The sequence below is a fragment of the Acinonyx jubatus genome, chromosome C1 (genome assembly GCF_027475565.1).
Source record: "Acinonyx jubatus isolate Ajub_Pintada_27869175 chromosome C1, VMU_Ajub_asm_v1.0, whole genome shotgun sequence".
Taxonomy (NCBI): domain Eukaryota; kingdom Metazoa; phylum Chordata; class Mammalia; order Carnivora; family Felidae; genus Acinonyx; species Acinonyx jubatus.
In genome coordinates this window covers 36,173,756-36,200,651 of record NC_069381.1, presented here as the reverse complement: position 1 = coordinate 36,200,651, position 26,896 = coordinate 36,173,756, and the positions used below count along the sequence as shown (strand labels likewise).

Below are 26,896 nucleotides of genomic sequence, written 5' to 3'. Positions count from 1 at the left end.
GATGTGGTTTTAGTACTGATTGTGGGGCTCCAGTTCTTATGGAGATAAGGGAAGAGGTGAAAAATCTATAGTTATATGTTGGACCCTCACAGTGTTCAGGAGAGTTAGGTATATTGGTAGGGATCAAGTCTAGACTCTTTAAAGTGTTTATCAGAAGTATGCAGGGACAGAGCATCTGGGATGTTCTACCCTCATTCAGATGTGGAAGCCATAGGAAAATCAAGGCAAGGAAGAGCCAAAAATTCCCAACTTGTCTGCTTCCACTCTGGGTCCTCTATCTTAAAGCTTTAAGGAACAGTTTTCTCTCTCCAAGAATGGAGACTGACTGGGCTGAGGGTAAGTAATGAAAGCTTGAGGTTGGAAACCCAGGCTCTTTAGAAAACAGTGCAGGAAGCCTATATTGTCTGAGATGGATGATTTTTTAGATCATTTTGAAGACCTACTGATTAACTGCATCATCTTTGGGGTTCATACCCCATAGATTTCCTTTTGTGATAGTGAAGAAAAAAAAATCATGTAGGATCTGGGTTTGTGTGGATTTCTTGGCTCTGAATAGACAGTCCAAAATAGTCCAGCACACTGTGTTCCTTATACAGGATGGCTTAGCCACTTCCTATGGAGTCCATTGTTTCCAGCATTGGATGTCAGAGCAGGTATTATAAAATCCCTATGACTGTGGAGGACATAAACAGGGTGGATTTTATCAATTTTGTGTAGGTCTACCAAAATGAAGGGATGGTCTTTTCAGTAACTCCTGTTACTGCTCAGAGGTTACTGGAGAACATGATTGGTCATGTGAATTTATCTGAAGTGTTTTATTTACTCATTTATATGTAATATTTATATATTCATTATGCATATACACACATATGTAAATTCTCCAAAACCTTGAAAAAGCATAAACAGTGGCTCTTCAACAGTAAAGTGTTTTTGGTCTGCCCATATTTTCTCTGAGAAACTGCCCCTCCTCCCCAGTTCTCAATCTATGTAGCCTGGGTGCAGCTGATCTCATACTCTGCTTCTAAGGGTGCCACATGACCTAGGCCCATCCAATTAGAACATTCCATCTTACTGGACTCGTGATTGGTTCAGGCGTGAGCATGTGACCCACGCTAGGCCAATGAGACTTAACCCCCAGAATTTTTCCACAATTCTGTGGAGAAACTTGCACTCTGCTGGATGGGGTTGTTAAGCAGATGGAATGTAGCCTGCAGCTGCTGGAGACTATCCTTGGCACCACCTGGGGAAACATCAGAGGGAATGAGAAATGAGAATGAATCTAGTTCCTGATAATGTTGTTTGAGCACCTTTACTTAGCTGTTTGTCAAGTAAGACTATGCTTTTATTTGGTTTAAGTTAGTTTTCTGTCACTTATACCTAAAAAAGTCATGCTATTACAATGGTGATACTAGACCATGTGGGAGATTTTACAACTTGAGTCATATTTTTTGATCTCAATAAAAGAGGATGGCATGTAATATCACATGGGGATAAACACAGGCCATGAGAAGATATCCATTATTAATAACTAGTCCCACCCTATCAAATATGGAAAACTAGTAATATTCACAATGTTTATGTTTATGAAAAACTCTTCCAGGGCTACACACATCTTTTGTTTTCTAACTCGGCATTATCAAGACAGACCCAGCGCACCAATTCAGAAGTCAGCTTAAAATCCAGAAGGAAATCAATTCTCTCACTCCCTTGACCCCTTGCTGGAGTCCATGGCCTTGGTAACCTTGGTGAGCTACTCAGTTCAGGCTTGTCCTAGCAATTGATCACCTGCATTGATATCAATTTTAAGGGCATCAGAGTAGGTACTATGTTAGAAAAATGAAGATGAGAGAGAGTTTATAGTTTTGTTAACTTTGCTTCCAGGGATGTCAAGTTACTTTGTCTAATAGTGAGGTACAACACTATTAAAAGAATTCCTGGGGCAGGTGCCTGGGTGGGCCATTTGGTTAAGCGTTTTGGCTCAGGTCATGATCTCACAGTTTGTGAGTTAGAGCCCTGCATTGGGCTCTGAGCTGATAGTGCCGAGCCTGCTTGGGATTCTCTCTCTCTGCCCCTCCCTTGCTCACATTCTCTCTATCAAAATAAAGAAATAAACTTAAAAAAAAAAAAAGAGTTCCTGGATCAAAAGTGGGAAATCACAGGTAAGTTCTGAGACAGAGCACGTGAGTCAGGTATTAGACTACATACACCTCACTTGCTCATTTGTTTCCCAGTGCTAGGCTAGTTGCTTCTGGCAACTGGCTATTATAGGCCTGTGAGCAGGCTGGTGCTTTCTCTTCACTAGCTATACTTAGGCCACTGAGAGTCAGGATCTGAAAGAGGTCTATCAGGAAGCCTTGGGTACCATGCTTATTATGGTAGCATTTGACTGTATAGTCCAAAGCAAATCATTACTACCCTAACTATGAATGTAGAGTTTGGAGAGAGAAGTGATGGGTAGGATCCAAGCCAAGTATATGTGTATGGGGGTTGTCCCCAAAGACAATGCTCAAAGTTTCCCAAGGGAGAGGACAAGCGCATCCTCCAAAGGAGATGGCTTCAAGTCCTGATTAATGGGGTTATACAGAAATTTGACATTTTTGGCTGCCTAGCATTTGAACACCCTTTCCATTTTGGAGGACTCCCAAATCAGATGGGAGGCGAGGCCCATAAACTCTAATATGATGTTGAGTGTGGTGCCAGAAGAGACAAGAATGAAATACAATGCTGTTTTAGGATTTGGGGCTGCCCATTAAACTCAAAGTGGCTAACTGGAAGTATAATGTATGGCCTGAAAGAGGGAGAGGAAGTCACAGAGATTGATCAAAATAACTTACCACTGGTGGGAGAACCTATGAAAAGAGCTGCTTCCCTGTTTCTGGCCCACTTGGTAAGCATTAGGGTTCATGAGAAAGCCCTCTCAGGCACTACTACAGGCCCCTTCGGGAAGGAGTGAGAAAACTGGACAGTGGTTCAGAGGATAAAGGTAATGGCCTTAGTTAGGATTCTTGGGTTGCAAGTAGTAGTATCTAGTCAGACCCTGTTTAAACAAAGAATTCATACAAGGAACCCCTAATAGACCTGGGAAAGAGGAGGCCCAGGGCAGGATCTAAAGGGCTCTAAGCCCACCTAGCCTCAGACAATGAGAAATCAGTGGAGTCAAGGAAATTTATTCATCCAGAGCCCTTACTTCCCTCTTCTTAATCATACTCTTGGAATTGTGCCCAAATGACCGCAAGAAACTTGTTTCAAGATCTGCATTGGGCCTTTTCCATGGATCTGTTCTCCTAAGGATGGACAGGAATGTCAGTGTCAATACCTTTAGACCACAGGGGTGGTAAAGGGATAGCTGTTTGTGGATCGATGGGAGAGGCTTGGACATATGCACAAGGGCCCTCTTCACAGTGCAGGATGAAACCAGGGGTGGGAAGAGATGGGAGTCTGCTCTCTCCCAACTACCATGTTGTATCTGTCAGAACTCTAAGGACCCATGAATCCTGAATTTGAACTGGTCTTCCAAAAAAAGGTCTTCCAGAACTTTTGTATGAAAGTATATTTGTCAAGATAAGATGATTTAATATATTTTATTTGTTTGTTAACTTGATTTATAACTTTCAAGTATTTTGACATATTTTACGTGAGCCTCCATTTACATTCTTGCTCTGGGCCCTGCAAAGGTTACAGGTAAGCCTGTAACAGGGACAGGGACAAAGCTGGGTATTAGGGAGCCACAGACTCAAGAGGTTGACCATTGCTTGTGTCCTTTCCATTCCTCATCCCTACCCCTTTCAGAGCATTTCCTTCATTTTTCTTCACTTTCTGAACACTGATTTCCTTTGAACTCAGCTCTCATAGTAGAGTGGCCACAGTCAGCTCCAGAGATTCTACGCTAAAGGTCTAGACCTCTGGAGAGACCAGTCCCTGTTTGAGGTACTATTTCTAAATACTTAAAAAATTTTTTTTAATGTTTATTTTTGAGAGAGAGAGAACACAAGCAGGGGAGGGGCAGAGAGAGAGGGAGACACAGAACCCGAAGAGGCTCTAGGCTCTGAACTGTCAGCACAGAGGCCAATGAGGGGCTCAAACTCATGAACCGTGAGATCATGACCTGAGCTGAAGTTGGATGCTTAACCGACTGAGCCACCCAGATGCCCCTAAATACTTATGAAAGAAACTTTGATTCAGCCTGTGTCCCATCAACTATGGACAGGGGCAAGCAGGTCATGTACAAATTGGGAAGAAGAATATCATGGTGAACTGGGCAGAGGTATTAAAAGGTGTCCATTAAAATGAGGCAATTGACCAACCACCCTGGGTCATTAATCCACTCACACCCTTAGGTCTTAACCCATAAACAGTGCTCTTGGGGCTGGTTGATCCACCCAATGGAGTCCTGGTAGTGAGTGAATCATCTGCAGAAGCAGAGGAGAATACTACCAATAAAGGGAAAGATTCTCAACCAGAAAGGTTGTAATCTCATTTTGCAGTGATCTATTTAAAAGAATTTTTTTTTAATGTTTATTTATTTTTGAGACATACAGAGACAGAATAAGAGTGGGTTAGGGGCAGAGAGAGAGGGAGACACAGAGTCTGAATCAGGCTCCAGTCTCCAAGCTGTCAGCACAGAGCCCAACTCACGAGCGGGGTCCAACTCACGAGCTGTAAGATCATTACCTGAGCCGAAGTCAGACACTCAACTGACTGAGCCACCTAGGCACCCCTGCAGTGATCTATTTTTTAGAATAGGGATATACTGGTTACCTAATCATTCATCAAGTGTGGCCTTTTCTATCCTCTAAATGTCTCTCAGATATACACAGGGCTCTCCACCTTTTTGCCTACATTGTTTCAATAGTATTTTGTCTTCAAATGTGTTTAGAGTCTGCCCCTTTATCTTCTTTTCTTCCTTTTTCTTTTCTTTCTTTTCTTTTCTTTTCTTTTCTTTTCTTTTCTTTTCTTTTCTTTTCTTTTCTTTTCTTTCTTCCTTCCGAGAGTGAAGGAGAGCACGCGCAAACCTTAAGCAGGCTCCATGCCCAGCGCCCAGCTTAGAACCCAACAAGATCTCCCATATGACCATGAGATCTTGACCTGAGCTGAAATCAAGAGTCGGCACTTAACCTACTGAGCCACCCAGATGCCCCCAGAGTCTGCCCCTTTTACTCTGCAATCTATGATGATTCTCAGGTGCAAATCTGACTGTGCCACTTCTCTGCTTAACTCTTTAATGTCCAATGCCTTACCCCCTTTCTCCCTTGCTTTGAGCACACATGCCTTATCTTGGTTTACAAGACTCTTTATGCTTACCTTGTAGCTTCATCGCTCACCATCTTCAATCTTAGACCAGCCTGCACAATTTTCAGTGCCTTTAAGAGACATATGCTCTCTTCTGGGCCTTTACACGTGCTGTTCTCTCTGTTGGCCCATATTTCTGGTCCTGTCATCTAACTAGAAAAGGAGTTAAGATATGATGATTTTGGAGGTATTTTGGGGACATCCCAAAGTAGGCATTTGGATAGATAGGAGATGGACAAGAATGTTACTTTAGGAGGCTAAAGAGGGTGGCATCCAGAGGCCAGAATGGGTGATCAACTTTCTACTGGAGGAAAGACAGGCCTCCTCAGAGAGGAGGAAGCAAGGATGGGTCCAGTTTATAGGCTCTGGAGGGGATTTAAGGGGTGGAAGGCATTATGCCTGTTGGTCTCTGTGGAGTAAAAGGCCAGCTCAAATTTACTGATCTGAGGATGGAGGGCGGTCATTTGAGATGAGGAGTGAAGGGTTGGAATGTCAGAGGAAGCAGATCCAGGATAAGCAAAAGGAATCCCAGTTAACACCAGAGATCAGCCCAGAGTGAAGTCGGTAAATTTGGTTTTTCTTTACCAAAGCCTAGCTGCCTGCATATAAGAGCAGACGGAGGACTCTTGTTTTGGTCTGGGATTTGGCTTTGGCAGAATGACTTCTTTGGAAGGACAGAAGGGAGGCACAGTTAAAGGAACTGGGAGAAAATGGTTACAAATATCTACCTTGGGGTTGGGACTGTGGTTTCTAGTACTGGAGCTCGTCTATGACAAAATTTCATCAGTTTGAGCACCATGTTTAGTTTAAGGTGACTTAGAGTTATCTGGGAAAGATGCTCTTTTATTTTGAAATTATATTCTCCCTACATCTTGATATTAAAATGTTTTAAAAAATTAAATTATGGTGGGTGTATTAGTTTCCTAGGGCAGCCATAATGAGTTACCACAAACCAGGTGGCTTAAAGCAACAGATATCCTCTCACAGTTTTGGAAGTTAGAAGTCTGAAAGTCTGATTGTAGGCAATTGTTGGTGTTTATCGGCTTGTAGATGTATCCCTCCAATCTCTGCCTTTGTCTTCATCTTGCCTTCCCCTCTGTGTCTGTGTCTCAAATCTTCCTCTGCCTTTCTTTTTTTGTTTGTTTGTTTTTAAGTTTATTTATTTATTTTGAGAGAGAGCGAGCACGTGCGTGTATGCTCACGCAGGGGTGGGGCAGAGAGGGAGAGGGAGAATCCCAAGCAGCCTCCCCACTGGCATCTCAGAGCCCGACATGGGGCTTGATCCCACCAACTGAGAGATCATGACCCAAGCTGAAATCAAGAGTTGGATGTTCAACTGACTGAGCCACCCAGGCGCCCCCTCTGCCTTTCATTATAAGGACACCTGCCTTTGGATCTAGGGCCCACCTAAATCCAGGATGCTCTCATCTCAAAATCTTTTTTTATTTATTTTTTATTTTTTAAAGTTCATTTATTATTTTTTTCAGAGAGAGAGTGTGTGTGGGGGGGCGGGGGCGCGGGAGTCAGGGAGAGAGGGAGGCAGAAAATCACAAGCAGCCTCTGTAATGTCAGCACAGAGCCCAATGCGAGGCTGGAACTCATGAATCATGAGATCATGACCTGAGCTGAAACCAAAAGTTGGAAGCTTAATTGACTGAGCCACCCAGGTGCCCCTCAAAATATTTTTTTATTTTTAATTTTATTGTAAAGAGTGTGTGAGCCAATTGGGGAGGGGCAGAGGGTTAGAGAGAGAATCTCAAGCTGGCTCCACACTCAGCATGAGCCTGACACATGGCTCAATCCCATGAACCGTGTGATCATCACCTGAGCCGAAATCAAGAGTCTGATGCTCAACCAAGTGAGCCACCCAGGAGCTCCTTGTCTCAAAATCTTTAATTTATATCTGCAAAGACACTTTTCCTAAATAAGGTCACATTCAGAGCTTCTGAAGGGTTAGGATTTGTATATATCATTTTTGGGGGCCACTGTTCAACTCACTACAGTGGTATTAGATGGTAATTATTTTCCCTCATGTCTGTGCTTGAAAAAAAAAAGAGGTGGAGGAAGGTCAGAGAGTGGCATCATTAGAGTTGAGATTTCAAAGAGAGAGCAGTTCATGGGTATAGTATTGTCTGGTTCTTGTTTGCAGATTTCTGGGGGAACTCAGGAGAAACACCAACCACAGGCCCTGTGTTAGGGTAGGATAATGGGCCAGATTTCTCCATTGTCCTGAAAAAGAAGACAAGGAACAGATTTGAGTTGTGGTTAGGGAACACAAGCCAGCAGTCCATGCTATAAGTACAGAATCAGTGAGGAGTGTGAAGTTAAGACTCAGAAGTCCAGGAGGTCAGGAAGAGGCTAGGAAACAGAGTGAACTTGTTGGAGAGGAAACCTGATGGAGAGGGTAAATAAAGGATGCTATCTTGCCCTGATCTTACAGCCTCAGGGAGTTAGCCAGTTTGAAAGCATAGGGGTCAATGAAACTGTTATTGCTTTTTCACTTGAGCCTCTTACTCAGTGGTGGGCTCATCAAGGACAGGAATAGTGTTTTACTGAGCACTCAGCACAAGGTCTAGCCCATGAAGGGTCTGGTTGAACTGAAAGGGCTTGTCATTTTGGAGAGTTCTTCCCTTCTATCTTTAACATTTGATAAATCTACTTTAAGTGTAACTACCATATTACACACTTGGTGTATGTGATGACCAATTACATTTTTTTTTGTTTACAATAAGAAAAGATGTTGATTTTGAATACATACCCCCAGCACCTTAGGTACCTTTACTTAGTCCCAACATTACATAATTTAGAATTTCACAAATTGGCATCAAGAGGGGAGAAACACGATCCTGAATGATTTTGGGGAATAACAGTGATCCTCACTGAGTGCCTCCTTTGCAAGAAGCATAAGATGAGCAGAGCACAAGGTAGTCCCTATCCTTGAATGAAAAGAATTTTACTGTGGGTGTATCATTTTTCAAATTCCCAGAGCTGAAGATATAAATGATGAGGTCTTTCACATTCTATACTTGTACTTTTCTTACTCAGTGGTGATCCTTAAGCCCCAGAGGCTGCATCATTTTCTCAGATTTCAAGGATGATGCTCCCATAAATGTGTCAGAGGAGGATGCAGGAGGCCTTGTTTTAACATATCGATTTTATAAAATACTTCTAGAGGATGCTTGTGACTTTATTGTTCATAGAAGCAAAGAAAAATGCTATTAGTTGTTGATTTAAAAAAATTTTTTAAACCAAAATGTCCAAAACAGGAACTGGACTGATTTTGCCCTCTAACAATGAAACATATAAGACAGTTTAGATTTGAGACCTGTGGAATTACAGGGTAATTATTGTACATTCCAGAAGGGAGGCACGAACTGCAAATTGTTCCAAACTATTGAAATCATGGCCACAGGAAGTGAGCATACTTTAAAAACCCTATATGGTGTTACATTTCAGAAATGAGCTGGGTTGGAAAGTGAAACCAGCTTCTCTTCTCGCTGCTGAGTTTTCCTGAATTTCCTACAAGCTGCTTGGAATTTTGCAAACAATTCACAGCTGATAAAATAAAAGAGCAGCAGAACTGAGTGTCTGTGGTGAAGACCCTAGAGGCAGCCAGCAGGAGAGAAGGGTCACTATCTGCCTCTTGGATTTCTGTAACCAAAAACTGTACAATTTTTAAATTTTCTTTTTGTCCTCTTAAATAAACGGGAATCAGCTGAAGACCTAATCCTTTCTGATTATCAGGGTAACCTGAACTTAGACTGCCCCAGAAACTTCTTAGAGAGTTTAGTTTCTACAATTTTTGTTTATTTGCTCAAAGAACATTCACTGGCTACCCACTGTGTGCCAGGCCTGATATTTGGCACTAATGATTCAAGAACATGTTCTCCACCCATGAAGATCTCCCTCATGGTGGGGGAGAGATAGATCTAGAAAAAGACACTTTGAACATGGTGTGCCAAGGGCTGTGCAGAGGCTGGTACAGGGGGCTGCATAAGCAGAGTCTGCACGATCAGATGCATGGAAGTGGGAGTTTGCCACTTGACAGTGGAGTGTGTTTTGTGAGGAGAAATTTCTCCTGTTCTGAGGACTTTAGTACTTCAGTATGATTAGTCTTAGGAGTGACAGGATAGAACTGTGTGAGAAGAGATGGAAGAGGTAGACAGGGGCTAGATCATCAAAGCCTTGAATGCCAGTCTGAGAGATTCAAAATTTAGCCTATAGGCAAAAGGAATCACGGCAGGGTTTGTGCAAGGAAGTAGTATGTTCAGATTTTTTAGAGCCATCATTCTGTGCAGAGTAGGGACTGGAGGAGGACAAGACAGGGAGATTATGAGGAGGTTGTTGCAATCTGATCAAAGATGATGAGGGACTCTTTGGTGACCTGATATTTGGGTCAGCTTTCACTGAAACGTTTTCAGGCTTGGAGCTAATGCTACAGATTTGGAAAACAGAAACAAACAGACCAAATGTTTAAAGTAGGTGTATATAAGTTTGGGACAGCTCAAATGTCACCTCCTTGATGTTATTACCTGCATGTGGGGAGAGATCATCACTGTTTTGGAGGCTCACATAGCACTTTGTCAATTTCTCTATTATAGCCTTACATGCCTATAATTATTTATTCCTTTGTTGGCCCCTCCTCTGTGAGCTCTGGACTCAATGTTAGACACTCTGTCTTATTCATTTTTGTATCCCCAGTGTTTAGAAGCATCCATTAACACTTGCCAAGTGAATGAAAAGGAGAGGCAAGCTGTGGTACAGTGGAAAAGGTACTTACCTGGCTGTTGGGACCTGGGGCTCTAATACTGGCTCTGCTACTTAGTACCTGAGTGGCTTTGAACAAGTCCCCTCACTGCTCTGGGTCTCAATTTCCTCATCTGTAAAATGAGAATAAAAATACAACCCTCTTCCTCAGGGTTATGGAGATTAAATGAGGTAACAGAACTCACCAGCTGCCTGCCCTGTTTGTGCCCTGCCCTTGTCAAACAGCCTAGACTATTGTTCCTGTCATTTGGATCTCATTTGCTCTCTCTCTCCTGGTGAGAGCTGAGCTGAAAGCTGTTGCCTTGATGGAGGGGAAGTTTAGGGCAGCAGCATGCGGATCATCCAGGTGACCCCTGTGTTGCTGGAAGGGCAGATGACAAAAAGAGGGGAGCATGTTAGGCTAGAGAGAGATCTGATTTTTTGTGACCCCTAAACCTGTGGGAGGACCCAAAGTAGGGTGAGGGAGGCAGAGAAGGTCGTTATCATGTGCTGAGGGGTCTGAGGAAGCCCTCTAACAGTGCCCCCTAAGCCCAGGAGTTTAGCAGCATCTGGAGGAATGCCACTTCCATGAAGACCATTTATTCATCCAATGTTAAAATTTTTCAGTGCCTTGGGATGATGTAATTAACAGTATCAGAGATTTTCTTTTTTCTTTCCTTTTTTAAAAAAGTTTTATTTAAATTGCAGTTAGTTAACATACAGTGTAATATTAGTTTCAGGTGTACAATATAGTGATTCAACACTTACCTACATCACCACAAGCGCACTCCTTAATCCCCATCACATAGTTTGGGATGTACAAGAGAGATAAAAAATTGCAAAAGCAAGTAAAGGAATACCATTCTGAAAAAAATGGAAAATCATGATTGTAGATACTACCATCTCAAGAGATGACTATCAATTCTCAAGTGAGAGGTCTTTCTAGAAGATACACTAGCATTGTTTGCATTATAAAGCCAAACTTTTCTGGGCACCTGGCTGGCTCTCTCTTGGAACAGCATGCAACTCTTGATCTCAGGGTTGTGAGTTTGAGCCCCACATAGGGTGTAGAGATTACAAAAAATAAGCTAAAAAAAAAAATAAATAAAGGCAAACTTTACCATCAAATCTTGCTGTATCCCAACTTACAAGGCATGTGGTTTAGGAGGTCCTTGAATCTGCAACTGATGATTTGTGGAGTTGTCTTGGAACTCCATTTATTGAGTTTATTTAGCTGTATGGACTTGGCCTTATCATAAGACATTTGACCAAGAAACATGATGAGAGGGCAGGGGGAAAGAAGAGAGGGATTGAGGCCTGTGATCCTTCCCTAAAGGCTCAAGTCAGTTCTGGTGTTAAAGCTAGTGACGTTAAAAAAATAATAAAAGTGTGTTTCCATTTTGCAAGGCTTTTAAAAAAATATTGTGTGCTCAGATGGCACCTTTAATCACGAAGAACTTTTGGCTGAGTTCCAGGCTGATTCTGCTGGCACAGAGAGCTCTGAGATCATACCCTATATTCAGTGCACAAGAGAAATATTTCATCCATCTCTGAAATAAAGAGGGGGAAATGGAGCATATTTGAACAGTTTGATAGCAAGACCATACCAGGGTGAAAAGTGAAGGACACCCTATCTATTTGGAGTTACAGAAAGGTACTATTAATTCTAAGTAGTTAAGTGGCATTTTTGTTTTCATTCTTAGTGTTTCAGAATAAGCTAAGAAGCTTGTATAAATCTGAAGGCAATCTCTTATTTCATATAAATCTCCTATATATAAATAAAGGCATACAGATTTTGTGATTTATCTAAGACTACTTTAAATTAAAAAAAGAAAGGAGGGAGGCAAAGGGGAAAAAAAATCCCAAAGTAGCAGGTTGTGACCCAGGAGTTTGAGCTCTTAGAGCTGAATTTAATCCACGCCCAGGCCAAATATAATTCTCCAGGATGGAAACGGTCCAGGACACCAGAGCTAACATTCTCTACCTTTGCCAAAGAGCCTGAGGCGGTTTGATGACATGCAGTCAGAACCTCACTTTTATTTCTCAACTGAAGGAAAGTAAGGCCAGCATCATATGACAGGCACTTCCCACCATGACAGGGCACTGATTCAAGCCCATCCAAAGGAAATGTGTTTCCCCTTGATTCATCATTGCTTCTTGCATCACTGTTATTTTTTGGAGGTCTCCTATTCAAAGCTTTATTTGTTGGATACTTGGAGCATATAATTTTAGGTGGCAAGGTTGAATCAAGCCTTACTCTGTGTGCCAGTGTTGAGGACCAGATTATACACTGTGCTGCTTTACTACATCTCTCAAAGTCTTAGCTGTGGGAAAGGCTGGGTGATTGCTCTGCATATTAGAAATTGAAACCCCACCACTAAATGATGAAAAATGGTCCAGGCAAAAACTGCTGTGGACATCTGAAAGCCATTATCTTTTCCACACTTCCTCTCTTCACCTTCATTTTGTTTGGGAATGCACAGGGACACCCGTGAACAAAAATAAACCAACTTGCCCTTGACTGATTGTTCTGCCTTTTGAGTTATCACATGTGAGTACTTCTGGCTCCCAGATATGGTGAAGTAAAGAGACTGCTGGGAAGCCAGCCACAAATTAGAGTTGATCTTCCAGTATCTTCTACCTAGAGAAATGGTTCAGGACATTCAAATTAACAACATGCCCTGACCCAAAGTTGATCTGGCTTCTGAATCATGTTTGGGATTTCAGAAATGTGAAAAAGAAAGCATGTAAGAATCTTGATGTCTTTTGTCAGTTCAACCTTGTCCATTTAGTCTTACTAGCCCTTTTTTAATCCAAGACTCTATACAGAGCCTATACATATTTTGACTGCTTCCGGGAACTGTCTCAACTTAGAGCACCGTTAGGGAAGGCAGAATCACTTTAGGAAGTAGAGGGTGAAACGTGGCAACTTTTCGACAGGAATGAATCAATATAGCAGAGCCATTCAGGGTAGGAGGTTTTGCTAGGGCTTAAAGCGGGTTGTCAACCCAAACACAATGGGCTTTGTTACTCCTGTGTAAAGAGGAAATGGAACAGTTTTTGGCCTCCCCAGACTGTATTGTACGGTATGCAGGATGGCAATTCCAAGCATAACCTTTAGGAGACACAAATCTGCTTTTGGCTATTCAGTGTTCCCCAGCAAGTTATTTAGCTGTCTCTGAAATGCATGGAAATAGTCACAGTTTTTCATAGTCTATCATAGTTTTAAGTTTGGGGAAGGGACTCGGTGTATGTGGAAGGGGGTCTGTCAGGGAAACAGAATAAAGCCTTTTTGGCTGGGGATTCTAACACCTGTGATTTGTCTTAAATCACAGACGCACTGTAATTTCAAGGCATGTTTTCTGCCGTGAGCACTCGAGCTGAGGGGCCTGCTGTGGCTCCTCACTATTTATTTCAGGTGTGGGGAGTTACCTCTGAGTTCAAAAGTCCTTGCGTGGGAAGCGCAGAGGAACTGCGAAATACCTCCTTAAGAAAAGCCTAACCGCTCAAGGGGAGAAGCCGGGATTGGGTTCCGGTAGCTGCCTGGGAAAGCTACAGGGGGGCATGGGCATCTCATCTCACGGAGTGGTAACAGTCCTGCAAGTGGGTTTGGGGGACCTTTTCTTTATATGGCAACTTATCGCGAGGAGTGGGGGCTGCCCAGCACAGTGAAGAGGTCTGTGGGGAGGGATTCTGCCCGGGGACCTCCTAAGGACCGGAGGAGCCCAAGTCCCTCCAGGTGACAGCAGGCGCCCCTCTCCGTCCGCTCCCCTCCTCCGCGGCCAATCTCCGGGCAGAGGTGTCTTGCGCCAGCCGGTCTCCCTCCCCCCCACCTCCCCAACTCGTCCGGCCCGTCCCAGCCTCAGCGGGAGCCCCGCCTGTCTCCGGGCAGCCAGAGCCCCTGAGCACTCGCCCAGCCTGTCAGTAACCGCCGTTTGCGCTTTCTTTCTTTCTTTTTTTTTTTTTTTTTTTTTCCTCCTCTTCTTTTCTTTCCCCCTTCTGCCTTTGTCCCGCTTAGTAACTGGGCTTCGACCAATCGCCGCCTTACCGGCCAGCGCCGGCTGGATCCTGATTGGCCTACTTGGGGCGCGCAGCCGTCTCCCGCTCCTTCGCTGGAGCAAGGCAGACAAAAGACGCAGGCTCCGGGCTCCGGCAACCCGGCTCAGCCAATCACCACGCACCTTATCCTTTCTTTCTACCCCCTCCTTTTCTCTCGCAGCTTCCCCCCGGCCTGGCTCGCGTGCTCCCGGCACTGACTCCTGGCGTGCGGCCAGCGCCCGGACTGTACCATTTTGATTGAGGCTGGGGGGAAAAGAGGATCGATGATTAAGAAGCCAAAGCCCAGAGATCGTTGGGGAGAGTTGAAAGTCGAGATGAAGGACGGTTTTCTGTACAATTTCTCAGGCACCTGATGGAATCCCCAGTACTTCGAGTCGGAATAGAGGGGAGGAACAGTAGTTATGTTGCCTGTCCCCCCTGCCGGGTGCGGTTGGGTGGCGCCTCAGCGGGGGAGCGTGAGGCGGGGAAGGGTGTCCCCCTCCGCGCCGTTAAAATGAAACTCTAGTGGCTGGAGTCAGGGCAGAGCGTGAGGGGAGCCGGCACAGGCGGGCTTGCTTGCAGCCCAGCGGGAGCGGCCAGCCGGGCAGAACTAGCTGGACTTTCCGACGGGCCCCCATCCCGAGGCTGCGGCAGCTTCGGTTCCGAGCCTGACTGGAACGGAGCCCGAGTCCCGGCCCCTGAGGGGATCGCTCTCTGCAGACCAGTGGGACCCCGAAACTTGAACGCAATACCTACTCCCTTTTTATGCCTTCCTTTGTCACTTCCTCACCTTTCTCCCAGCGCGTTCTTTTTCCCCCCTTTTCGTTCTCCCTCCCTCGAAGGACACAAAAGTGGCTGCCGAGGAAAGATTTGGAGGCAGTGGGAGCTTTTCTCTTCGGAGAGCGACCGTGTGGAAAGAATTTTTGGGAAGCAGCTTTCTAACACCTCAGCCCTCCTGCCCCCCCAAGCCTCTCTTTACCTCTCTGAGGAGAAAAAGCCCGTAGATTGAAAGTTCGGGGGGCATCTTGCTGGGTGCTGTAAGAGGAAAGTGGGGGAGGACCCCGTCCTCGTCCCGGTAGTTGGCTGGACTTGTACCGGCCGTTGGAAACCCCGAAGTGCATTTCCGTGTGGGACTTTTATAGATCTATATTTTTAGATTTTTAAATATCAGATAAAAAAATATATATATATATGCTTTCTATATATTTCCTGACGACCTGCCCCTGACAGCGCGATGTACAATACGGTGTGGAGTATGGACCGCGATGACGCAGACTGGAGGGAGGTGATGATGCCCTATTCGACAGAACTGATATTTTATATTGAAATGGATCCTCCAGGTACTTGGGAGAGAAAAAGAATCTTGTGATGGGTCTGATTGGCATATAACAAGACCTTCGTGATGTTTTCAGGGCAGAAGTGTTCCTGGGAGCTCTAGGTTTGGGATGAGGGGCAGATTTGCAGTTAGAGCTGCAGTAAAACTGCTTCTGGTATACCCGTTTAAAGTTTGCAGTTAGGACCCCGATCCTATTGTCCTGCGAGGGTGGGGGTGGGGGCTGGAGTGGGGGTGGGAGGAGAGACTCATTTCTTTTACTTCTTTTTGCCTATGCGTGTCGTTCAGGTTTTTGTTGTGCACCCCCCGGTCCTTCTCCCCCCCCCCCCCCCCCAAAGATCTTCTACCTGCATAGGATGCTTTATATCCGAGCCTTGAAGTCAGCCTTTCCCTTTAGGGAAATTCTTTAAAGCTTGTCGTTTCATACGTTCGTCTTATTTGATTCGTTGTGTTCTACCTTCGTTAACTTCTGAAACTGGGTTGCCTATGTGATAATTCATTTTAAGACCCCCCCCCCCTTTTTTTTTCTCTTACAGAAACCAAATGCTGGTTAGTGATTTTCAGGGATTGGGCGTTTTTATTCAGTCATAGTCTTAGCCTGAGGTTTTTCTTCTCGGAATATAGTCGCTTAGAGAGATCTGCGTGCAGTATTTTATTACTCTTTAATTTATGGTAATTTAATTTATGGGCTAGGGTTTAATGTAACTTCAATTCTTAGAGCAAAAAAAGGAGGAACCTTCTTTTTTGTGTGTGAATATATGTGATGTGTACATCTATGTTATAGGTTCAAATACACATAATGTAAACTATACATATACTGTATTTTTAGTTCAGAGCTTTGTCTGACACCCTTACAGACATTTTGTGTATCTGGTAGGAAAGGAAAAGGAAGAGAAAATGGAAAAGTTGGGTCATTTTTTTTCTTTAAAGTCTAACCTCGTTTTATCATTATTAATTGTCAGATTTTCAAACCCTTTTTTGCAGTTATAGATAGTGCTTTACATAATGATTTTGAATAAGTAGAGGACCTTTGTGGGTCCTTATTTTTGTTTAGGATGACTTGATTATGTCTTTTAAAAATGTGTCATAGCTAAGCTTACAATATAAATCATGTGTGATTGGGGAACCTCAGTCATTATAAGACTGTATATTTCTGGAACCTTTGAAAGGATTTGGAGCCCATGCAAGTGTAATGAGGTATAACTGTTGTAGAATGTATATAGAAATTATTTCTTGTGTTCTTGTGAGCAGTAAATTATCCTTTGTTTTTTTTCCAATTAGAGTGTTGAATGATGCTACATAAAAACTAATATTAAATCAACCTTTTTTACTCTTAATGATTCCTTAGAATTTTTCTCTTTTCCCTTCATTTTGGAGCCTTCTTTATTTGCTTTTGTAATTGTGACTGCAATCCAGATGCAGCTTTTCAGTGTTTTGCAAAGTTTGTAAGATTTGCCACCCATCTATTGTGTGTATTTTCCCCTTTGTTTCCCCTTAACGGTAAAGCATCCTTTCTATTAGATGCATTTGTCATTCATGTAAATGGAAATTTAGTACATCATTGGTTCCTCTTGTAAAAAGTAAAGTTAATAATTCTAGATTTCTGTTATAAGAATTATATATTCATACTGCCTCAGAATCATACTGTATCCTAGTATCTTGCCTTGCAGACATACAAAGGGAATTTGTTGGGCGGAGAGGTGAGTGGGGAGGAGGGGAGAAAATGAAGAAGGCACTAATGTTTGAAAAATATGGGCCTCAGAAAAATATCTGCCGAGTTGTCCAAAAATGATTTTGAAAAAAGTTGACTATTGTAATTATGTAGTGATGTGGGTCTTACAAGGTTGTATATAAAATTCTGATCCAAACTTTGTGCATTACATAGAAATAAACTTTTGAGTTTTAAAATGATCATCCTTGGATAAAATTTTGCATACAGAGATTCTATTCAGAATATTGGAAATATGCATGTGCTCTTCTTTATTACCCATGTTGTAACCTTAATGTAGATTATGGTTGGTTATGCCTAACAGCTTTTTATAAAGGATGCACACTTGAGTATGCTGGAATATTTTCTGTGATGTGAATGGTTTTTAATGGAAATAATGTGGACGCCGGCCTTGTTTTGTGTGGTAAATTAAGGTTTTGAAACATTTAAAACTAAGTAAATTATTAGTGAGTAGGTTGCAGCATGTCTTGTATCTTCATTTTCCTACCGTCTATCCCAGATCAAGCTCTTATTATTCCCTGAACTGGACTGATAGTGTACTAACTGTTCTTGTTTCTACTTTGTTCAATCCACAGTATCATTAAAGTACCATCCGATGATTTGCGTCCCAGTGGTAAATCTTCCAATGACTTTGAAAATGCTTCAGTGGCTTTCCTTTGCCTATTAAAAAGAGTCCCAGATTGCTTATCTTGTCATATAAATCCGTCTTTTTTGCTTCCAACCTAATTTTCCAGTCTGGTCTCTTCATGGAGTCCATCACAAGTTCTGTGGAAGCTATTTTATACTTGCTGTTTCTTGAATGTATGCTTTTTCCTCTTGTGTTGCTTTTCACTCCCATTGGTTACTTGTTGAAATCTTCTATATGTTTAGGGTCTACATTATATGCCTTCTTTGCCAGAATGTATGTTTCCTGATCCCTTCTGTTAGAAGACATCCTTTCCTTTTCGTTTCTTTTCTAGCACCTCTCAGAACTTTTCATTCTGTCTGTGGAGTAGCTAGCTTCTGCATTTATGTATACTTGCATCAGTGGAATTGTCTTCCCATCAAATTATGAGCTTCTTAGCTTGCTCAGGGTCTTGCAAGCATAAACAATTTAATAAATATGTGTTGAATTAATAAATACCTAAGGAGCACCATTTCTTTCTAGCCTGTAAGTGCTTTTCTACTTAAGGTCCTTGGTCATCGCATTCCTTGGCTATTGCAGTAGCCTAGAGTTAAAGGACTTGATTTTGACAGCTGTTGACTTAGGGCCCTTAACTGTAACAAATATTACAGTTTTAAAAATATGGTTTTCATCTCCATTTTAGACTAAACCATAAATGCAGTTTATAATAAGTTACCTATTATTGCTTTCAGTTGCCTGAAAAACTGTTTTCCAAAGGTGTTTCTTTAGCCTATTTTCAAAAACTACCATTACCATACATCCTAAAGGTTTCTAATAACTGCATGGATTGCTATATCTACTACAATTTACTGACAATGTAAGTAAGACAAACTCCAAATGGGAGTTTGATGTCAATCTTTATGTATTTCTCAGAAGCAATAGAAATACTGAACTGTTTAGATGAAACAAAAGTTTTTATTTTGGAAATGTTAAGAGTGTGGTACAGAGAATTGCTTATGAGCATCTTGATTAGTCCTGTTGTGATTTGGGAATCAGGATTATTCCGTGATAGAACAGTTGCTGGGTAGGCTTCTCAAAGAGCCCTGTCTCTGGTATAGGAATTATTGGAAGATTACAGACATACAACTGATCATAAACTCATATCCAAAGCTTATAGATGGTGGTGTATTAGCTAGCACTGTAGTTTTGACATTGTTATTGGTTTTTTGGGGGGAAGATCTAACAAATGATTTTATTATTTAAATGAATTCTTTTGCTAAAGATTGTAGACTTTTTTTGTTCTTATCAAGAAGAATTTCTGAAATTATCTGTACGGCAGCAACATCTCTTCAGTAGTAATTAGAAAATTAAAAGCATTTATTGGTAAAGTATATATAGGAAGGTCTAGGAAAGTGGTTCTCAATATTTTTTTGGTCTCAGTACCCCTTTTATACTCTTACAAATTATTGAGGATCTCAAAGAGCTATTTACTGATATTTACTGTATTAGCATAATACAGTAAAACAAAACTGAGAAATTAGCAAAAACTGAGAAATTTAAAAAAATTTAATTCATTAAAAAAAGCATTACATGTTAACATAACTTCTTTTAATGTAAAAATAACTATATTAAAAAAACAAAAATAAGAGTAGCATTGTTTTACATTTTTTGCAAATAACTTTAAAAAAAATTTTTTTTTTAATGTTTGTTTATTACTGAGAGACCGAGAGAGACAGAGCATGAGCATGGGAGGGGCAGAGAGGGGAGGAGACACAGAATACAAAGTAGGCTCCAGGCTCTGAGCTGTCAGCACAGAGCTCGACGCAGGGCTCGAACTCACAAACTGTGAGATCATGACCTGAGTTGAAGTCAGATGCTTAACCGACTGAGCCACCCAGGCGCCCCGATTTTTTGCAAATAACTTTAATGTTTGCCTTAATAGAAGACCTCCAAGTTCCCATGTCTCTGCCTGTATTCAATCTGTTGAGATACCACAGGTCTTAGTCTCTGGAAAACTCCACTGTACAGATGTGAGAGAATGAGGGGTGCAAAAGACAAATAATGTTTTAGAATTACTATGAAAATATTTTTGACCTCTTGGACCCTCTGAAAGGGTCTTGGGGATACAGAGTGGTCTCTGGATTACACTTTGAGAACTACTAGTCTAGAAGTTACATAGTTTGTGACTACATAGTTTGATGGTCAACCTAGGAAAGTATTTTCTGACTTTTTTGAAGTCAGATGAAAAGGTTGTTTCAGGAAACTTACTTGCTTATTCTGGCATACTTGGTATTTTCATCCTGGTGAAATGTAGATTAAGTAACATTCTGGTGGAGAACTGGCATACTGGCCCTGTGGTTGGGAAAATATTTGCTGAGAAACACACTGAATAAATAGGTCACCTGCCACCATGTGGTCCTTACTGTTAGCAGGTTGGTCATTCTACTTCTGTGGTTGAGTATTTCCCTGTAACTGAACATTTGATGAGCTAATTTTTTTTTTTAATATATGAAATTTATTGTCAAATTGGTTTCCATACAACACCCAGTGCTCATCCCAAAAGATTCCCTCTTCAATACCCATCACCTCCCCTCCCCTCCCTCCCACCCCCCATCAACCCTCAGTTCTCAGTTTTTAAGAGTCTCTTATGCTTTGGCTCTCTCCCACTCTGACCTCTTTTTTTTTTTTTTTCCTTCCCCTCCCCCATGGGTTTCTTCTGTTAAGTTTCTCAGGATCCATATAAGAGTGAAAACATATTTGATGAGCTAATATTATATAAATTCTTCTCCTCTGTGTGGTAAGATATTTCTTTTATGAGGTTAGTGTCCTTTTTAAAATAATACTGTAGTGTGGGACAAATGTTAGTATAATCAAATGATGTAAAAGCCATGCCAAATTTGTTTACAATTTCTTATTGAAAAAGACTAGTCATTCCTTTCATTTAACATATTATAGTTTATAGTATACTTATATTTCATTAGAATATGGTAATTCTCCATTTAATAATGCTTTTTAAATTCATTCTCATCATTGTTTTCATGCTGAATACCTTTATATTTTTCTTAGAATGTAGAAAAGATTGGACATGTTTATGGTCACCATATTTAGGAAGGTAGGTAGAAAAATAATTACAAGTATGTCTGTGTGATACTGTATAATCTTATTGATTTAAAGGGGATGCAGCACGAGTGGAGTAGAAGGGACACAGGCTTGGAAACATAATATGGGTTCCAAACCTAGCTCTGTGTCTTATGATTACCAAGGTTATATGGCTAGAACTTAACCTCTTTGAGCATTGAGAAGCAAGATGCCAGTGCTCTTTTGAAAAATTGAATTTTAATACTCTACTTTTCAGAGTTCTGGGGATTAGATGTACTATATCAACATCTAGCACAGTGTTTGGCACTTACTGTGCCCAATTCATTGTAACATGTCTTTTTTTTTTTAAGTTTGTTTGTTTATTTTTTTTAGTCATCACTACACCCAACATGGGGCTCAAACTCACATCCCCAAGATCAAAGGTCACATACTCCTCTGAATGAGCCAGCCAGGCACCCCACTTGTAGCCTATATCTTAAAGTATGTTGATAACATGTAATTACTTCAGGTCTACCTCTTTGAATAATCTTGCAGTCAAAACCTTTTGACTTGCTCCATTTTTTTTTCTTCATCCCTGACATTTAAACTGGGGCCATTTTGTTCTTGGAAGAGTTCTCTAGGGTCTTTTCTAATTATGGCATCTCATGAGTCTATGGAAATGTCACTCCAAGTCATCCTTTCTCTTTAGTTTCTGTTGCCCTTCTCTGGTTCCTCATCACCACACATTTGAAATGATTTATAATGAAGGTAATACTTTTGTTGAATAATTTGTTGAATAATTATTTGTTCAATATTGTTGAATAATTATTTTAGACCAAGTGCTGTGTTAAATATTTTTACCTGTACTATTTCTGTTAGCTACATAACAACCTTATGAAATAGGCACTATTATTACCCCACTTTACAGACAGGAAACTAAGACTCTGATGTGTTTAATAACTTAATCAAGTGCCTCACAGCTAGCAAGTGGCAGAGCAGGTCTGTCTTGCTAACACCCTGGTTCTTAACCAGTACCTCCTAAAACTGGTTGCTCTATTTTTAATTTCTTCTTCTCCTCCCCCATAAATTTATCCTGAACTCTTCAGGTTAATCCTGCTCAAATGTTATTTTGAAATAATTTTTGACATAATTAGCAGCTATCCATTTTTTTAAGCAGAGGCCATATTCTTAAACTAGGCATACATGGTCTTTAGCACCAATTTACATTTCCAACTTAATTATTAATCCTCTATTGTCATTTTTTTAAGTAAACTCTACCCTCAACGTGGGCGTCAAACTCATGACCCTGAGATTGTCACATGCTCTACTGACTGAGCTAGCCAGGTGCCCCCATCTATTCTCATTCTTACTTTTAGCCCAGTTCCTTGCTATCCACTGACTACACTTTGCTTATTCCCATCTCCAACCTTTTGCTTATGCTGCATCTTCTGTTAGATTGTGTCCATCCCTCTCCAATCTACAAATCAGGATCTTTTGTAAGTCTTCTTTCTTCCTCTAGAAATTCTAGCACTGAATCCTGTAATTATCTGGGGCAATGGTCTATTGTTTTGACATAAAATCATATGTTAAGACATTTAATTGTTTTGTGAGTATACTTTGTCTCTCCCAAACAAGATCAGCTTTTTGAAGTCAAGCTATCAAATTTCTTTTGTATTTTTTTCTTTAAATACCCTGTTCCCAAATATTTTGTGGTCTTAGACCTGTGGACCCAACCAGCTTCATTTTGTGGCTTAAGTTTTAAAATGTTGATAATATTTATTAATCAACGTGGACCTTCAAACTTATAATTTATTCTAACAAAGGGAATAATGAAAAAGTACAATACTTAATATTGTTAGCAAAATTTTATGGTTTTGAGTAAAAGTCATTTTTGAAATTTCGAAGAATTAAAAGTGAGTAGTAAGTTTTTGAAAGTTTGTTCGGCTAGTTTTACATAGCACTGGGCAAAATGTAGATTTAAGTTTCCCAGTATGTTACACCAATTAAATTTAGAATGTGTAGGATTTGATTTGGGATTAAAAGGTAAGGTCTGCCATGTAGCCTTATAGGATCAGTTTCCAAATTGCTGATAAATGGTATATTTGTTGTTTTTTGCAAATATTTTGTAAGTTTGTATAAAGTAAGAGGGTTATCTTATTATTTTTTTTTATAAAAGAGACAGTAGGCTAGGTCCAGTCCGCCACATCCTACTATTTTACATGTGTCTTGTCAGTATAAAAACTGCTCTGGGGCCTGTGAACATAAGCCAATGCAAAACTAAAGTCAATACCATGATGTCATACCATCCACCACTATCCAGCCTTGGACATTCTGTTTGTGGGCCAGATTAATTGTTTACCCTTGTCTAAGGGTATAGGGCTACACCTCCAGAGCTTGTGGCTATGTCATCTTAAGTACTTACTGTTACAGTTTTTATTTATTTTTATATTTGTTTTGGAGAGAGCATGCACATGGGGGAGAGGGGCAGAGGGACAGAGATAATCTTTTTTTAATTTTGAGAGAGAGAGAGCGAACGTGCAAGCATTTGTGGGGAGGGGCAGAGAGAGAAGGAGACACAGAATCTGAGGCAGGCTCCAGACTCTGAGCTGTCAGCACAGAGCCCCACATGGGGTCAAACACACGAATTGCCAGATCATGACATGAGCTGAAGTCAGCCGATTAACCGACTGAGCCACCCAGGTGCCCCGAGAGAGAATCTTAAGCAGGCTCCATACTCCACGCAGAGCCTAATATGGGGCTCAAGCCCATGACCTTGGGATCATGACCTGACCTAAAATCAAGAGTCAGCCACCCAGGTGGTGGCCGTTTATTGTTTTTTCGTTTTTTGTTTTAGTTTTCATGTTTAAATTTTCTACGAAGAAAATTCAATCACAAATCAAAATTTATTTTTACACATTTTTTCTAAGTTTATTTGTTTCGAGAGAGAGAAAGCAAGAGTGCATGTGCAAGCAGGAGAGGGGCAGAGAGAGAGAGAGAGGGAGAGAGAATCCCAAGCAGGCTCCACACTGTCAGCATAGAGCCCGAAGCAGGGCTTGATTCCACGAACTGTGAGATCATGACCTGAGCCGAGATCATGACCTGAGCCGAAATCAAGAGTTGGACACTTAACCCACTACCACCCAGGTGCTCCCAATCACAAATCAAAATTTAAAATTTGTATGTGAATTGTTTTGGAAATGCCATATGGAAATGTTTGTGCTTGAAAATACTACTTTAGAATTTGTTCTTTCATGTGTAATATTCTAACTTTTTAAGAATGTTTATTTATTTTGAGAGAGAGAGATGGTGAGCAAGGAAGGGCAAAGAGAGAGGGAGACAGGGAATCCCAAGCAGGCTCTGCACTCTCAGAGCAGCCTGATGCGGGGCTGGAAAAATGAACTGTGAGATCATGACCTGAGCAGATATCAGGGGTTGGATGCCTGACTGAGTCACCCAGGTGCCCCTGTTTTGGCTTTTAGAAAGAAGTCTGATTAGTTTTAAAAGGACTATCAGGTGGTTCAAACCTGTTGCAGGCCATTAGTTCAGGACTTGGGTGTAGTCTTTTCTCCTACTAGTCATAAACTGTAAGAGCAGCTATCACATCTGTCTGACTGAAACTGACCAGAGCTACTTTTTTGATTGCTAGGGATCAACCATGAGCATTTAGAGTAGAGTTGCTGGATAAAATACATGTAATGTCCCGTGCAATATTTGTGATATACTTCTGAAAAATTGTTTGTTGTTATCTGAAATTCAAATTTAACTGGGTGTCCTGTATTTTTGTTTGCTAAATCTGGCAACCCTAATATAGAGAGAGGCTAGACAGTTGACAGTATTTCCTAGTCTACTTTCCCTATGGTGTTTAGGGATAGATGTGTAACTTGATGTAGTGGGTATCCGGATACTTTCAGTTTACGTGATAAATCCAACTGAAATTGGTTTAAACAAAGAGAATTTATAGGTTCATGTAATTGAAAAGTCCTAAGGGAATGAAGGCCCCTGACATAGTTGGATCAAGACTATCAGGCTTTGGTCCTATTTTTCTGCATTTCTCTTGGCTCTCTCCTCTATCAGCTTCTTTCTCAGGCAGGCTTCCTTGCCAGGACAAGATAACTGCCTTTGGCTGCTGGGATTACATGTTTCCTAATTTCTGGGGGATAAAAAGGATGGTTCCCACAAATATAACACAAAAATCCTGAGCTTGACATTAGATTATCCCCATGTTCCCAAGGATCACTCTTAAAATCTGAACTATTAATTACAGCTTTCTCTGTCTAGACCAGTGGCTCTTAAATTTGAGCATGCATCAGAACCACCTGGAGAAGTTTTTAAAACACAAACTGGTAGGCCCTACCCCCAGAATTTCTGGTTTTAGTTGGTTTGGGATTGGGTTTTAAGAATTTGTAGCTGCAACAGGTTTACTGATTTGGCTGGTCTGCAAACACTTTGAGAACCACTGCTGTGTCAAATCATGGCCTACTCCTGGAGCTGGGGAAGGGGTCAGTCCCACATAAATACCTTACTAGTGTGGGAAGGAATAAGATATCTTTTGAGGAGATAATTACAATGTCCACTAAGGAAAGGGCTGCTGTTTTTTGTCTATCTAGCTTTCCTGCCCTCTTATTTAGGTAACAGCTTCCTGATTTTTCTCTTGGAACCACTCATTCCCCATTTGTAATCAGTGTGGCTTGAGTAGAGTTGATCTAACCCATTGGCTTTAATGATGGGCACATGATTCAGGCCTGGCCAATAAGATTATTGCATTCACCTGACCTCAGTGATGGCTCTAATAGGGCAGTGATCTTTATAAGATAGTCAATGCACATTACTATACATTACTATTTACTGTCCTGGTTATTGATATAAAGATAGCATAATCCCTGCCTTTAAGGAGTTCAGACTGTAAGAAGGATGTAGACAAATGCATGTAGTATTTCTCTTGATAACTCCCTTTCTCCTGGCTTTCATCTAATATACATTTCCATTATTTACTGTATTACTTCCTTTATAATTCTTAACCACATTTATTATCAGTTGTTTAGTGTCTTTAGGCACTAGATTAGATTATAGTCATTAGATTATAAATTCCATCAGGATAAGGGCTGAGTCCATAATTAACTGCTGGATCTCCTGTAACTAGCACTGTCTGTGGCACATAGAGGAGCCCAGGATTGAATGAATGTTTTAAATATGAATTAATGTTTTAAGTTATGTTTATAATTAAAAAATATAGAAACAAAAGAGGGGATGATTGGTTTACTAGTGGGTACCGCAGATAGAACAGCCTAGGTAAAAGGCACAGGGTTATTAAAACACTTGATGTATTTTGAGAACTGAAAGTAATTCAGTTTTGTTAAAACATGATGTATGAGGTGGGAAGTGGTGGTAGAGGAGTCTGGAGAAGTAGGTGAGGGCCAAATCATGAAAAGCCCTGAATGCTTACACCTACAGGTTGGGGAGCCATGGACTGATTTCAATTAGGGAAAAGAATATATTAGCTGCAAAGTGAAAAATAGATGGAAGGAAAGTGAGATTAAAGAAGGAAAACTGGTTAGGAGGGTATTTCAGTACAGATGAAAGATGCTATGAAAACTTAAGGCGAAAAAAAAATATGCAAGAAGCAGGGAGATGGAGACCCTGTGCACAGAATTCATGTGGACTCATATGGAGGTTTCCACTGTAAATTTGTTTTAGCAACAGAGACATTGTATTAGCCAGTCTTAACTACTGACCCTAGCTCTGCATCCACACCCACTTAATATTTGTAACCGGAGATTGTATTTTTATTTTCTAATCATTAAATAAAAGAAATATACTCCCTCCCCCTCCCTTCCCCCCACAAAAGCCTAAGATAAAGTAGCAGCATTGAGAATAAATAGGAGAGTTGTTTAAAAAGTAGAATTGAAGGGACATAGAGACTATCCTGAGAAAAATGAAAGAATCTAGAATGACTTATTTTTCTGGCTTAGGAGATGGTACTATAAACCAAGAGACGCAATTTAAGAAGGAAGGACAGGTTTGGATCATATGGCTTCTTAAAGTGAGACAGAGGTTAAATAAAAAAGCTTTTCTTTTGGAG

At 41.1% G+C, this 26,896-nt stretch overlaps 1 protein-coding gene across 1 annotated transcript in view; it reads left to right on the top strand.

The window, feature by feature from the left end:
- Positions 1–14,329: 14,329 nt before the first annotated feature.
- The window catches only part of PIK3R3 (phosphoinositide-3-kinase regulatory subunit 3), a 141,847-nt gene continuing 129,280 nt past the window's right edge, over positions 14,330–26,896 (top strand). The window contains 1 exon segment of the mRNA XM_053213544.1: positions 14,330–15,413. Coding sequence (XP_053069519.1) covers positions 15,308–15,413 — 106 coding nt within the window. The 5' untranslated portion in view covers positions 14,330–15,307.